Source organism: Drosophila novamexicana, unplaced genomic scaffold (assembly GCF_003285875.2).
Source record: "Drosophila novamexicana strain 15010-1031.04,08,12 unplaced genomic scaffold, DnovRS2.1 tig00004554-arrow-pilon, whole genome shotgun sequence".
NCBI classification, from domain to species: domain Eukaryota; kingdom Metazoa; phylum Arthropoda; class Insecta; order Diptera; family Drosophilidae; genus Drosophila; species Drosophila novamexicana.
In genome coordinates this window covers 2,487,854-2,501,573 of record NW_020825051.1, presented here as the reverse complement: position 1 = coordinate 2,501,573, position 13,720 = coordinate 2,487,854, and the positions used below count along the sequence as shown (strand labels likewise).

The 13,720-nt window shown below is 40.9% G+C and overlaps 2 protein-coding genes across 13 annotated transcripts; both read left to right on the top strand.

Annotated features, from left to right (window-relative positions):
- Nucleotides 1–458: 458 nt before the first annotated feature.
- LOC115769763 (peptidoglycan-recognition protein LA) lies at nt 459–4,278 on the top strand. Of its 5 annotated transcripts, XM_030714722.1 has the most exons (6): nt 778–2,299; nt 2,443–2,555; nt 2,649–2,894; nt 2,945–3,180; nt 3,288–3,494; nt 4,031–4,278. In XM_030714722.1, the coding sequence occupies exons 2-6, from the start codon at nt 2,468–2,470 to the stop codon at nt 4,172–4,174; spliced, it is 921 nt and encodes a 306-aa protein (XP_030570582.1). In that variant the 5' UTR covers nt 778–2,299; nt 2,443–2,467; the 3' UTR covers nt 4,175–4,278. The 5 variants fall into 5 exon arrangements, with proteins under 5 accessions (XP_030570578.1, XP_030570580.1, XP_030570582.1 ...); XM_030714718.1 differs by lacking the exon at nt 2,443–2,555 and having other exon boundaries at nt 459–857; XM_030714720.1 differs by lacking the exon at nt 2,443–2,555 and having other exon boundaries at nt 460–842.
- Nucleotides 4,279–6,032: 1,754 nt separating this feature from the next.
- LOC115769571 (peptidoglycan-recognition protein LC) lies at nt 6,033–13,711 on the top strand. Of its 8 annotated transcripts, none has more exons than XM_030714432.1 (5): nt 6,033–6,263; nt 8,159–9,187; nt 10,615–10,782; nt 12,237–12,376; nt 12,439–13,093. In XM_030714432.1, exons 2-5 carry the CDS (start codon nt 8,353–8,355, stop codon nt 12,817–12,819), a joined length of 1,524 nt encoding a protein of 507 aa, XP_030570292.1. In that variant the 5' UTR covers nt 6,033–6,263; nt 8,159–8,352; the 3' UTR covers nt 12,820–13,093. The 8 variants fall into 8 exon arrangements, with proteins under 8 accessions (XP_030570292.1, XP_030570290.1, XP_030570294.1 ...); XM_030714430.1 differs by having other exon boundaries at nt 10,615–10,839; XM_030714434.1 differs by lacking the exons at nt 12,237–12,376; nt 12,439–13,093 and adding exons at nt 11,210–11,337; nt 11,405–12,034.
- Nucleotides 13,712–13,720: the final 9 nt, after the last annotated feature.

The following is a 13,720-nucleotide window of genomic DNA, read 5'->3' as shown; positions in this document are numbered from 1 at the left end:
ATTTTTTTAATTGATAACAAATATCAATTAAAAGGAATCCCCACTAACAGATAAAAAAATGCCTTTTAAATTTATTTACATTTCTTATCTTATCACATACGTAAATATCTAAAACTACAGAACTCGCCTTCCTAATTTGCAGTAACAATAGAAATATAATAACAAGATTCACAATAAATACTCAAATACTATAATACTTCTATCAGCCCTAGCCCAAAGGTCATTACAGATGGTATGCATCCAGTTGTAATAATATATGTACATATGTTTCGACTTACAACTGTTTTAGCCGCTGGCCAGCAAAACAGTTCAAATTGGCTGAGATTTATATATTTAAGTGAGGGCCTATTTCCGATACAAATACATTTGCCAACTAATCTGAGAGAGCGCACTCGCAGCGGACACTTTTTTCTATACATATTATATACTGCACCAGCGGATCTGTTGAGTTCAACTTCGGGCAGTCGCTGTTTGGCTTGACAATTGAACGGCACGCAGCTCGCAACCGACTCCGGAAACAGATAAGCTTCGCTTTTGGCTAAACTACGGCGACATGTACACACCGCAGGGAGCGCAGGATCAGACCTCAGGAGAGACAGCGCTGTGGACAGGGCACGGACGTCAAGGCGGCCCCGGCAACCAGGGCCTGAACAATCATACGTTTACTGCATCCTCCACTTCTACGATGACCATGCCGCAGAATATCTTCACAAATCCGGCCATACAGCCCTCCAGCGTGATCAACCTATCCAATTCCACAGACGTGGTCATTGGGCCCATGACCCAGTATCAGGGACCGGTCAGCATATACTACATGGATGCCAGCATGCAGACAGCTGCAGGTGAGTTGCCAAAAGGTGAGCCTAGCCTAAGAGCAAGTCGAATAATGTTCAAAATATGCCAAATATTTATGGAGTTCCTCTAGCAAATTTTCAATGCTAAGTGTACAATAAAGTTCATCGAGAATTCATTTGAATACTATAAATACCTTTATTGCGGAAAGTTCAAAAAAGCTTTTTTTTATATTGTATGCAACAATTTGCATAACTTAACAGACCTTTATGCATTTTAAGTGCCCATTTAAAATTGTGGGAGGATCGCAACCAAACAGTTCACATAGGTGAATGGCTTAAGCGAAAGCTTTATTTCATACCCTTAGGAGGGGGAATATAATTTTTAGGCAAAAGTTGTAACGCTTAATGTTGGAATAGAGCGAAAAGCCAAATATAATTATTTATAAACAAAAGTTAAGTATATGTAGAAAAAGGTCTGTCAAAAATTGCTCTATTGTATACATTTTTAGTTTTTTGTTAGCTTATAATTTATGTTTATAAATTATTCAACTATATCCGATTGCTATTCTCAAATGTGTTTGTATATTTGCTCGAAAAGCGATTTCTGCCTGGGTTTTTTTCTTTCTCATATCTTGTGCACCCTATAGGCAGCTATTCAGTCTTGTTTTTATAGAGTTGCATGAAAAGATCCATTTATCTAAGTGGAAAGTCAACTTTGAACAGCGCCAACTAGTTGATATGTGCCAACACCCGGTTCCAGGTAATACAGCTGTACAAATACATGCAGAGCACCTTCACAAACACTCTGATATGACCCATAACACGAGCTAATGCCGAGATATTCCCAATACAAACACACTGTGTGAGCGGCCCAACAGAAGCGCATTTCGAATGCCAAGCGCCGCGCAGTGCGCATACGTCATGTTGTCTGGCGACGCGCGCCGCAATTAAAAACAGACTCGCAAAAATTAAAAACAAAAAGAGACAATAAAGAAACAAAGAAAAAAGCACAGAGAATGAGCATTGAGCAATGAGCAACAAAAGTGCAAAACAAAAAAATAGGTAGCAGAAAACACAAGAGTGTAAACGATATGGCAAATCCGGCAAACAACAACAAAGCCCGGCAAAGCATGACGCAGCCAGCGAAGTCGCACTTAAACATGTCAACCCAAGCGCTTGTAGGGCAGCGCAGGGCAAGAAGTGTCCACTTGGCGAGCTGTCCGATTGCCAGCCAAGCGTCGCGTCGCGACGACGTCGTCGCCAGTTGTTTCAGTCGTTCCAGTGACGGGTTCAGGTGCGGCAGTTGCGCGCGCCAATCGTCCAGCGCTCGTTTATCGGTCAAAGGCGTCTACGTGCCACTGTGGCAACAAGCTCTCCGCATATTCAATTCGCGGCATTTGCGGCTATTTCAACAACAATTGCCGCGAGCATTGATTAACTTAATTTCGCTGCATTAGTCACATATTTGACGCACAAACCACAAATTAGACTTAATTTACTTATGCGTAAGCAAAAAGTTTCTAACAGCAACTAATTAAAAGTGTATTTGTGTGTGTCGATAAGCGTGCATGTGTGCGTGTGTGTTTGTGTGTGTGAGTGAGAGTGTTTGCTTCTGTTATACAAACACTAACCGTTATAATATATATAGAGCAATTGCCCGCCCCGCCCGCATCATGAAGCTGTTGCTAAAAGTACATTCCGAGCGCACCGCTCGCAATCGTCGCACGCCCGACCGCACCTTCACAGCGTCGCCAGCGCCAAGTATGTAGTGTATAAGTCAGAACTAGAGCTGCACACTGCCCGCTTTCCGCTCAGTAATAAATCAATCATTATCATCGTCGTCATTATCCACAGGAATCAACAGCAACAGCGGGAGCAGCAGCAGCAGCAGCACAAGCAGCGACGCGGGCATCGGGGGCAAACGCAACCGCGGCAGCTCCAGGTCGAGGCGTCTGACCCGCAACACGCTGCTGCTGAGCGTGCTCGTCCTTTTGGTCCTTATCACCGCCATTGTCATTGTCTATGTGGAGCTGAGCCGCACGCGTGGCGAGCTGCCGCACAAGTCCATTTACTTTGGCAATACCTATGAGGATGGCACGTGTAAGTGGGCAACAAATGCGACCGCCATAGCCTATTCACATGTTATGCAGTTCCAAATCTAGGAAATGGTCATCTGGTCATCGAACGTGTACAGTGGGGCGCCTCGGATCGCAGCAGGCAGTTGACGATGCCGCTGCAGCGGCCCATACCCTATGTGCTAATCACGCACATCGGCGTGCAGTCGATACCCTGCGTCAATCTCTACAAATGCTCCATCAAAATGCGCACCATACAGGATTCGGCGATTGCGGAGAAGAACCTACCGGATATACAGTCGAATTTTTACGTAAGCAGCCGACATGCACAATTCCCTGCACGTTCCAGCGACTAACACTTTTGGACATTTCGTTTTCCGCTTGCTGCTTACGCAAATTGTGTTGATATTTCGACCAGGTTTCCGATGAGGGCAACATTTATGTGGGTCGCGGCTGGGACTGGGCCAACACGTATGCGAATCACACACTGGCCATCACCTTTATGGGCGACTATGGCCGCTATCAGCCCACCGCCAAGCAGCTGGAGGGCGTGCAATTCCTTTTGGCCCATGCCGTGGCCAATCACAAATTGGATTTGGACTACAAGCTGGTCGCACAGAATCAGGTGAGCACTCTACACCCATTCATCCTACTTGTTTTATCCACCCAACAGCTTAAGAAACTCTAGGAAATATATTGCAGGCATTTTAAGCTAACTATCAAAGCTTAACAAAAGATTTGAGAAGAGAGTACAAATCAGAAATGTTATCTAAGATCAAGTCTGTCCTAATTGAAACTAAAGTATTTCTTTCTTGGGTTTACTTTCATAAAATCTTTTTAAAAATCTTTATAAGAAATATGTACTCTATGAAGATACAGATTCACTTTGAATACAGTTCTTTTATTTTGTTAATTTTTTTTAAACTTTTTGATGGGTTTACGCTTCTTTAGTTACTTAAGATATATATTAAAAATATTTAAAGAATGATGCTTATTAGCTTCAAGATTATGTTTCTCAAGCTGTTTCTAAAATCTCTTGACTACGTGTCTAAATTCTGGCTGATTACCAAGCGTTTCCTACAATATTTTCTGAATTCTGTTTGAAGTTTGTTCTTTAAAGAAATACTTTAAATACTGACAGAGTAATCCTCTTCTTTATAGACCAAAAGCAGCAAGAGTCCCGGCATCAATGTATACCGTGAGATTAGCAAATGGCCGCACTTTTACGGCTGCAACATGGATCAGGCGCCCAAATGTGGCAGCGAGCTGGGCATGACGGCTGCCTCCTGGAACGGTGGGCAATAACTACAGACTTTAAGAGAACTCTTAGCTTTAACACCAATACACACAACACACAACACACACTCGCACACACACACATTACTGCATCTTTATACAAGTAAACCAAATAAAAAAAATCAACGTAAGTTTTCGCTTCTTGTTAAATATTCAGTTATATTTGTTCGGCCTTAAACCGGTTCGAAGGTGTGTGCCTTACAGGTGTTTTATTTATAGAGCACGTCTCCTCAATCTCAGCTCAGACAAAGCTCACTCTCCCAAACTCTATCTCTCTCTCTGTTAGTCTCTCTCTTAAATCTCAAAAGCTGTTTTGTTTATATTGCGCTGCGCTCGAAAGCTGGAAATTCCCAAGCGGGAAACAAAAACCTATCAGCATATAGAGACGGGTTGTATGTAAGTCTATATATGTATATACATATGCATGCGGTTAGTACAACATCATTATCGACAGAACTTGTAGTCATTTTTTTAGTCAGCTTTTTATACATACACACACACACACACTTGCACTATATTGATGCTGTTTAAGTTGTTGTTGTTGTTGTTTGTTGTTGTGTCTGTGAGTTAATTAAAAGCTGTATATCATTTGGAACCATTAAATTTCCACTGATAACTAAAAAGCACAGCAAAAAAACAACAAATAGCAAACCATTATTGCTGGGTAAAACTCAAACTAAATAACGGAAGGCTGGAAGTTTTTACTGAGTCAGATTGAAAAGCTTTTTCAAGTGATCTGCTTGTCTGATTAACTAATGACCTATGTTAACATATGCTCAACCACTTATCAGAGTTTCCCCTACTTCAAAATCAATGCAATGACACAGAGATTAAATCCCAATCTTAAGTGGAATCAACTGATAGTTCACTTTCGGGTACAATTGAACCTTAGCAAAGCCAACCTTAACCAATTTCCTAGTTAAGTGCTCATATTTTATAAATCATCATTGCTAATTGATAAAGGTCACTTTCTTTCGCAAAAACTTTAGCTGTCTAGTCGAATATATTAAAAAATTGCTCACCAAAAACAAACAAAACAATTCGTAGAATTCTTTAGCCCACACTCCGCATAGCATCTGTCGTTGTGCATTTTTGACGTGTGTTTGTGATTTTTTGTTGTTGTTTATAAGTTGTGCAAACAGCGGAGAGAAAAAACGTCTAAATATAATCAAAACGGTAGAGACTTAGCTGGAGAAAGAGCAAAAGCTAGCCGCAAAAAATCATTATAATTTGAGAAATAACTTTAAAAAATTCAAAAAACCCGAAATCAAAAGCAAAGCAACTCCCGCTAAATAACATAAGTAAGACGGAGAACAGGTTCGCACAGGAGACTCAGATCTATAATGAACAGAATCTGAGTTGGGCTCTCCAAATATTTAGGGTTTTCCTTTTGGCCAAGAACCTGTTTGAATGTGGAACAGATGCCAACCAAATGGAAAATCAACTAGGCATAACTTGTTATTGGGCATTAAATTCTAATTATGCCCGCCAAGCAGGTATATATACTAAACTAGAACAAGGCTTAACTATGCATTAAGAAAATTAATTAAGAAATTCTCACAAAAAAGAATGGCTCAGCGCTAACTCAGAAAATATTTTGGAAAATCCCACAGCAGTTGGCCACAGGAAAATAAGCGAATACGCATTTATATATTCAGCTATGGGCGTTTCGAAGAAATTTCCAAAGTCTTGCCGCCTCTCTCGATCGGGCGCTCACTTGCCTGCACACTATCTCACTCTCTCCCACTCGCTCTTACTCTGTTTTACTCTCTGACTGACAGCAGCCGCCAACGCTGTAGGGTATTCGGCTCACTGACTCGCATCGCGATTTGATCGCCGCTCAGTTGATTGGAGCCTCTCGAACGCGTCGCTGCTCGGTGAATTTAATGTGGCATGCGCTTACCTTAAAAATATATATAAACCACATATATAGTATTTATACGTATAGTATACAACCTTTGTTTAAAAACATCAACCAAAATATTACGTCGCTAACGTTTTGTAATAGTTGTTGATAAGTTGGTCTGAATTGACTTTTGTGCACATTTATTCGCCGTTGTTCCGTCGGAAATCGGCGCACGGATGCCTTAAATTGACGGTAATCAAGCGTATAAAATAAAGTTAGTAGCGCAAGCACAATAAATTAAGCGCATTATATTTTACGGAAGCAGCGAAACATGTTTTAGAGAGTGTGGAGAAAAAAATATGAATTGAAAATAATTACAACAAAACAAATGCCAAAAGAAAAAGTATAAAAATTTCAAAGAAAAAGTGCATAAAAAGAAACAAAGATCAAAGCTGAAATAAACTAGTGTTGGAAAGTGTTAAAACAAGAAAAGGATTATACGTATGAATATACAAAACTAATCAAATAATTAACGACCCATAACTGAAGCAGTGTGCATATAAATTATCAAGACGAAAGAGGCGCAAATAAACCAAGTCATAAAAAAATAAATAAAAGTTAAAAACACGATTCATTTGCGCCAAGCAATTCCCATTCAATGATAATTGTTAAAACACATGAAACAGTCAAGCAAAACTTGGTAATTGCAGTGTTGTTGTTGCTGTTCTTTTTTTTTCGTTGTTGTCTAACACAGACACAGGCACACACAAACACACCCAGAGAACAGTTGCTGCATGTGTATAAGTGACAATGGCCGCCGCTTAAATGCCGGTTTGCGTGTATTGGTGCGCTCAGAGACGCAACGCGATGTCTCCGTGCGCTCGTTATTCTTGTTGTTGTTTTAGTCGTGTAGTTGTTATCTGGAAAGTGCGCTCAGTGCGAATTTTACGTGAGCGACTACGACTGCCTTATCGCACGCTGCCCGAAGGCCCAGCTGAGCCCTCATTTTATTGCTTCATTCTGGGAATGCATCGATTTCGCAATGAAAGAATTTGATTGTTGGCCCACTTCCACCTGGAGGGTGGAAGACCAAATGCTCCAAATCAATCAATAACTTGGTGACCTTGGTTTACGATGGTCCAAGATATCAACTCGTACTTGCAATTTGAGCTTTGCTCTTCGCATTAAATTATAGCCAAAGCCTTTTAAGTGGGCAGCTAAATTCTCGGAATGCATTTTACAAGCTCAAAGCGTAAATGATTATTATTAGCATAAGTCATGCGCAATAACAGCGCCTTTCGTCTGGACTGATCGCTAAGTCACCGAAAGGCACAACCAGCCGACTGGAAATATACCCTTTCATTCATTTGACGCATGACTTTGCAATAGTTAAACATATATTAAAACACATTTTTAATTATATAAATTAAAACATTTTTTATACTGCATTAATTTAGTAGGGCCAACTTATTACAGTTTTTAACTTGAAGATTAGCATAAATGGTAGGAATTGTCATTGAGAATGCATTTGATGGCGAATAATTGAACTAAACAATATGTGAATCAGCTCCAAATCAAGAAATATAAAATGATCAATTCATAATCACTTAGAGTTTTAATTGCTCATAACCTGAAGCCGGTTTCTTGAGCATTCGAATTGCATTTGAATTGTAAGCATTTGCTGCTTACCAGACAATATAAATCAAACAAGCCTGTCTGTTTATTAATTTTATAACCACAAATTACGCACTGACACTGAATTACATCTGCATATCATTTACATATTCATATAATATATATAGACATATATATATTTCCACCTGACCTCATTTGCTTATCAATAATACAAACAAATTTAAGCAAACCTTAAAACCTTTACAAGCTGCAACCATATAGGAAGTGAAAATAAAACAATGATCAAACCAAACGTCAATTAATAAATGAAAAATTTGTCTGAGCATAAAAAGACAGAAATTTTTAATGAAATAAAATTGCAAAAGTTGATACAATTTTAAAGTAATTAAAAAATGCATTAAACGCTGCAAAGATAATATGAAAAGATAAAAAATAAAACACTGACTGTTGAAATTTATCGTTTGGCGCAGTCATTATCAACAATTCAAGTGAAAAAGTATATTTACTTTCAGATGCTCATGATGTGATGTTTGCCTAGAGAGCAGGCCGGGCCACCAAAAACATCAAAACGTTGCGAACAAGTTACTCAGTCAAAATGTTTCGACAGCGATGCAACAGGTTCTGAAAGTAGCACCCAGGGTTCCAAAAGAGTAAACGTTACAAAACACAAGCAATCACAAATAACGGAAACCAAACAGTGCCAAAAATGTATTGCGACAATGGAACGGAGTTAGGCACGAGCACAAATTTAAATACACACATCATAAATCGAAGCAGCGGCAAGAATTGCAGCACATCCTCAACAGATTCGGGCGTCGGTTTGGTTGATAATGCAGTTACATTCAAGGCGGGATCAACGACCAAAGATAGCAATAGCACGACAAGCAGCAAATATGAGGAAACAAAGGAGAAGTTCGAGCCACAGGCGGAGACGGGGGCGGAAGCGAATCCCCAACGTATCAGCATTGAGGTTGAGGCAACAGTAAACCTCAGCAAGCCAGCAGCCAATCGGTCGAAGAAATCATCACCCGCAGTCTCAATACGCAGCACGACGATCTCCATCGTGTCTATCGATGAAAATGCCATCGATTCTAGCTGCATTGACAGCGACTCCGAGGCGGAAGCAGACGAGAGCTGCACGGTGCAAAAACTGGGCCAACAGGTCACCTACCCGCCACACAGTGCCGAGCTGACGCAGCTCAACAAAGGACTAACAGTGATTAGTCGACAGGTGGTGCCCAGCACTGGTGAGGTGCCATCGCCGCCCACAGCACCCGATGTGGTGGCCAAGCAGCTGCTCAATGGCAATCTAAATCTGGCAACGCCAGCAACCCCAGCCTCGCCGCAGCAAATCGGCAGCATTGCCTTAACCAACACTACAGACGTTACTTTTGGTGATAAACACTACTACGAGGGCCCTGTCACGATACAACAGATCCTGATCGATAATCGCGAAAAGTGGAAAACGCTCGATGGTGAATCGGGTGGTCAGGATAATCCCGGTTTTAATCCACAGTCAACGTCAAATGGCAACGCTTCAGGTGAGTTTAGTTGAGAGAGTATTTAAAGTTGGAGAGATAGTATTTTATATATGGTATATTTAACTTTGTTGTCGGTCTGTCTGGTTTTATTTATACTTCGCATTCACCTTGGTTCACATATTTGTTTTGTTTGGCGGTCTGTGGCTAATGCTCAACGCGTGCAAATAATATTTTTTTGTTTACTCAGAGCGTTAACAATATCGCCATAGGGCAGACATTTTGAAAAATGTATGGGCAGCAGAGAATTCGGGTATAGCCACTTTCAGAAAAATGTGTTAAATGCTAGTGAATGGAAAATTAACATTATTCTTATATAGTATTTGTAGCTGTGCTAAAGAGGTTCCGACTCGATTATATATGAGTATAGAAACTGATTTTTTAATAAATTTTGCAATACAAATATATTATAATATAGTAAAATAATAATGTTTGGTACTCGAATTAATAAATTGGTATATACAGCTATAGTTTTTGTAAAGAAAGTCAAGGTCAGTTCAGTAATTATTGGGATTGCGCATACGCATCGTGTGCTGAAGATATTGCGCATACGACCGGTTGCTGTAAATCAGTCAAACGAACGGCATACACAGCCCACTCATGAACAAACAAAAACAATGGCACCTGGCAATTGTTTACTCGAATGCTTCTCACAATTCCCATAATTAAAGATCGAACCAAAGCAACAACTGCAAATAAAATTGAATATGAATTCTAGCTAATTAATTGGCGCAGTCTTGCAAGCCGCACAGTTCAACTAGTTAATGCCACTAAGCTAGTCGGTGTTTCCCCTAAGCTAGGGTATAGAACTCGGATCAAAGTCACGTGCCCTGCCCAGCAGGGGGACTTTTTTTTTATTATTATACAATGTTCATTAATTACTTTCTCCAACACGAAAAACAAGTGCAAATTCTAGCACGCACTTGTTGTATTTACCGTATACTATATAGAGAAAAAAAAAAGAACCGAGCTGTAAGGAATGGCATTTTTATTTTGCTGCGAGTTTTGCAGTAGCTGATGTTCCGTGGTCGCAGAAATGTCGAGGAACGCGTTGAATTACTGTCTTATGTGTCGCGGGCTTGTCAAGCGTGATCTAATCACATGCGATGCTGCATGTGGGCGTGTCTGTCACGCCCATTGCAGTGGCTTAAGCCAGCAGCAGCTGCAGATTATCCAAATTCTTCCCAATATCGTCTGGCGTTGTGATAGCTGCCTTAAACAAACCCAAACCAATCAACAGCTAACTGAAAGGCTGGAACTGTGCGTAAAGCAGCATGAGAAACGTTTGCAAATATTAGAACAGAGCTTAGCGAGGCGTGAGTGTCCGATATATTTATACATTAGTCATATTTTTTGATTAAGTGGCAAAAAGCCTGTGCAACAAGTTGCACGTGCAATTAGCTTATATTTTTTATATTTTTTTTTTTCAGGTGCCAAATTAAATGAGTCCTGCAAGGAGCCTGTGATTTGCCCGTTTCTGCCACATACAATCGGCCGCAAAGCCCTTGTTATAACATCAGCCTTTGCGATTTTAACTTTAGTCTTGATCGTTATACTGGCAACCACCACAAATCTCTTTGGCAAGACGTTAAATAAAAGTAAGCTTGGTGATGGCGACGATTCCAGACAAAATATTCCAATCAATTCAACAATAGGTACAGTTTTGTCGCTTTTCTATGTGTTCGAAAACGCTTTCAATTTAAAATTTGGTGCTTGCAATTGGCGGACTTCCCCTCACATTTTTCTCTTCTATTCTATTCTACTCTAATATTTTATTGTTTTCTATTTCTGTTTAACAAGCGCAAACGCGTACAATTTCATGTTGAAGCTATAAACAAACTACTAAAAAAACGCGTCTTATATTTAAGCGCATCTCCAAATTATCGGTGAATACGGGGAACTGTACTGAGTTTAACAGTGTTGAAAAGTGCTTCAAACTTAAAGTGTGCCCTTAGTTTGATTGAATGGAATATGAAAGTAAATAGTCCTTAGTGTTTGAAATAATAATTAATAATCGTGCCGCAGCTACTCTGGAGATGCTTAGTGTTGAGCAATGGGGTGGACGGCAGCCGAGAAAAGCGCTCACAAACCTTACGTTGCCCGTACATCGTGTCATCATATCGCATACCGCCGCCGAGGGTTGTGAGTCACGGGTAAGCTTATGAGCTCCTCCTAAAGCCACAGGCCAATTCAATTCAACAATATTCCGTTCGTTTTAAGGACGTGTGTGAGGCCCGCGTGCGTGTTGTACAAAACTTCCACATGGACGGATGGAATTGGGATCATATTGGCTACAATTTTCTCGTTGGGGGCGATGGAATGGTCTACGAGGGACGTGGCTGGGATTCTCAGGGGGCACACACGCTGGGCTATAATAGCGATAGCATTGGCATCTCCTTTATTGGCACTTTCATCAAGATTCACCCGACGGACGAACAGCTTCAGGCGTGTAAGCTGCTACTTGAGGAGGGTGTGCGCCTGAAGAAGCTGGTGCCCGATTACAAGCTCTACGGGCATCGGCAGCTGAGCGCCACCGAGAGCCCTGGTGAAATTCTATATAGTATCATACAGACTTGGCCGCATTGGACAAAAAACATACCACATAGTTGATGTATAGAATAATGTGATGATAATAATAATTTGTATTTTTAGTAATTGAATAAAGTTGATAGCTTATTAAATTTATTTTGTTTGTTGTGAGGATCAGTTTATTTTCATGTATTAGTTTCTCTCATGAGCACTTTCACTACACTAAAACTCATGTCACATAAATTTATATCGCGTCTTTCATACCTGTGCCGTTAAAAAAGTGTTGTGCAGTGTTGATCAATCAATTGGCCAAAGCCATGTTGAGTTGAATGGAATATGAAAATATATAGATATACTCGTAAATATCAATATATACTTATGATGCACGTATGTACTTATATATATATATATATACCTACTCTATGCACGCTTCTATACTATATACTCACATTTGTGTGTCTGTATGTGTTGTACAATCACATTCCCTGCCAACTGACCCACTAACCAAGGCCTCTTTGTGCAGCTATCGATGGCAGCGAACTAGTGTTGGTCAGCATTGATGAGTGGGATGGCAGAATGTCGCGTCCGTCTCTCGAGCCCCTAAAACTGCCCGTGGATCGTGTTATTATAGCACACACCGTAACTGAGGGATGTGATACGCTGGTGAGTGCATCTGAATGTGGATTCGTTAGAGGAAACCTGTTTTAACCTAAAATTTATGCTAGGATGTGTGCTCTTATCGCGTACGGGTCATGCAAGCGTATCACATGGACATATTGGACTGGGAGCAGGTCGGCTACAATTTCATGGTGGGCGGCGATGGACGCGTCTATGTGGGTCGCGGCTGGGATTTCATTGGAGCGCATACCATCAAATACAACAGGAGCAGCATTGGCATAGCCTTCATTGGAAGCTTCGATAAGATAAATGCAACGGAGCTGCAGCTGCGGGCCTGCCAGTTGCTCCTTGCGGACGGAGTGCGCCTTAAGAAACTAACGCCGGATTATAAGATCTACGGACATAGGCAGCTGCTGGCCACCCAAAGTCCTGGCGACAAGCTTTACAATATTATCAAGACCTGGCCACACTTTGCAAAGACAACTTAGATTTCCTTTTTTTATTGTTAACAAAGTGTATTATTGTGGTATTTTATTTTAATAAACAATATAAAAACTCAAGTAAAAGGCGGTTTGTTTTGCCACGCCTTCTACATTGCTTCACCCACTTTAACCTTCTATATACTCTACATATATTTGTCTATATGACTAATCATATTATCTTGCACTTATTTTACAGATCAGGACAATATTGGTGGTGGCTTGGTCTTGAGATTTGTGCCGCGCGCTGCTTGGCTGGCCCAGCCACCGCAGAAACAACTACCCGACCTGGCTCTGCCTGTGCCCATGGTCATATTATTGCCCACAAACTCGGAGAACTGCAGCACCCAGGCGCAGTGCGTATTCCGTGTACGCTTCCTCCAGACCTTCGACATTGAGTCGCAGCAGAAAGATGACATAAGCTTCAATTTTCTCATTGGCGGCGATGGCAATGTATATGTGGGCCGAGGCTGGGATGTGGTCGGCGCCCACATGCACGGCTACAATACGCGCAGCCTGAGCCTCGCCTACATTGGCTCCTTTCGGCATCAGCGCCCATCATCGAAGCAGCTCAGCGTCACCCATTTGCTGCTCGAGCGCGGCGTCGAGCTGGGCAAAATATCGTCAAACTATAAGCTGGTGGGTGCCAGCACTTTGGAGCCAACAATTACAGAATATAACGCAGAGCTGTTGTACCAAAGCTTCGCTAATTGGACACACTGGACAACGGCAGCCTAAGCTAGCCAAAAATAATTGAAGTCATGACTGGTTTTTTTTCTCTATTTGATTATGTGGCATATTTCCCTAAGCTAGTAGACGTAAGCTTTCAATACAAAATTGTGATATTATAAAAAACGAAAAAATTATGATGAAATTATTAATAACGAATTATACTCTCTTATTTTTAACT

What these genes read in the sequence shown, in the direction of transcription:
- LOC115769763 (XM_030714718.1), top strand. Translation starts at nt 554, where the DNA reads ATGTACACACCGCAGGGAGCGCAGGATCAGACCTCAGGAGAGACAGCG. An exon ending in TACCTATGAGGATGGCACGT is followed by an intron (nt 2,895 to 2,944) that starts GTAAGTGGGCAA and finishes CATGTTATGCAG; the next exon opens with TTCCAAATCTAGGAAATGGT. An exon ending in AGCTGGTCGCACAGAATCAG is followed by an intron (nt 3,495 to 4,030) that starts GTGAGCACTCTA and finishes TCTTCTTTATAG; the next exon opens with ACCAAAAGCAGCAAGAGTCC.
- LOC115769571 (XM_030714427.1), top strand. Translation starts at nt 8,353, where the DNA reads ATGTATTGCGACAATGGAACGGAGTTAGGCACGAGCACAAATTTAAAT. An exon ending in GTCAAATGGCAACGCTTCAG is followed by an intron (nt 9,188 to 10,614) that starts GTGAGTTTAGTT and finishes TTTTTTTTTCAG; the next exon opens with GTGCCAAATTAAATGAGTCC. An exon ending in TCCAATCAATTCAACAATAG is followed by an intron (nt 10,840 to 13,009) that starts GTACAGTTTTGT and finishes CTTATTTTACAG; the next exon opens with ATCAGGACAATATTGGTGGT.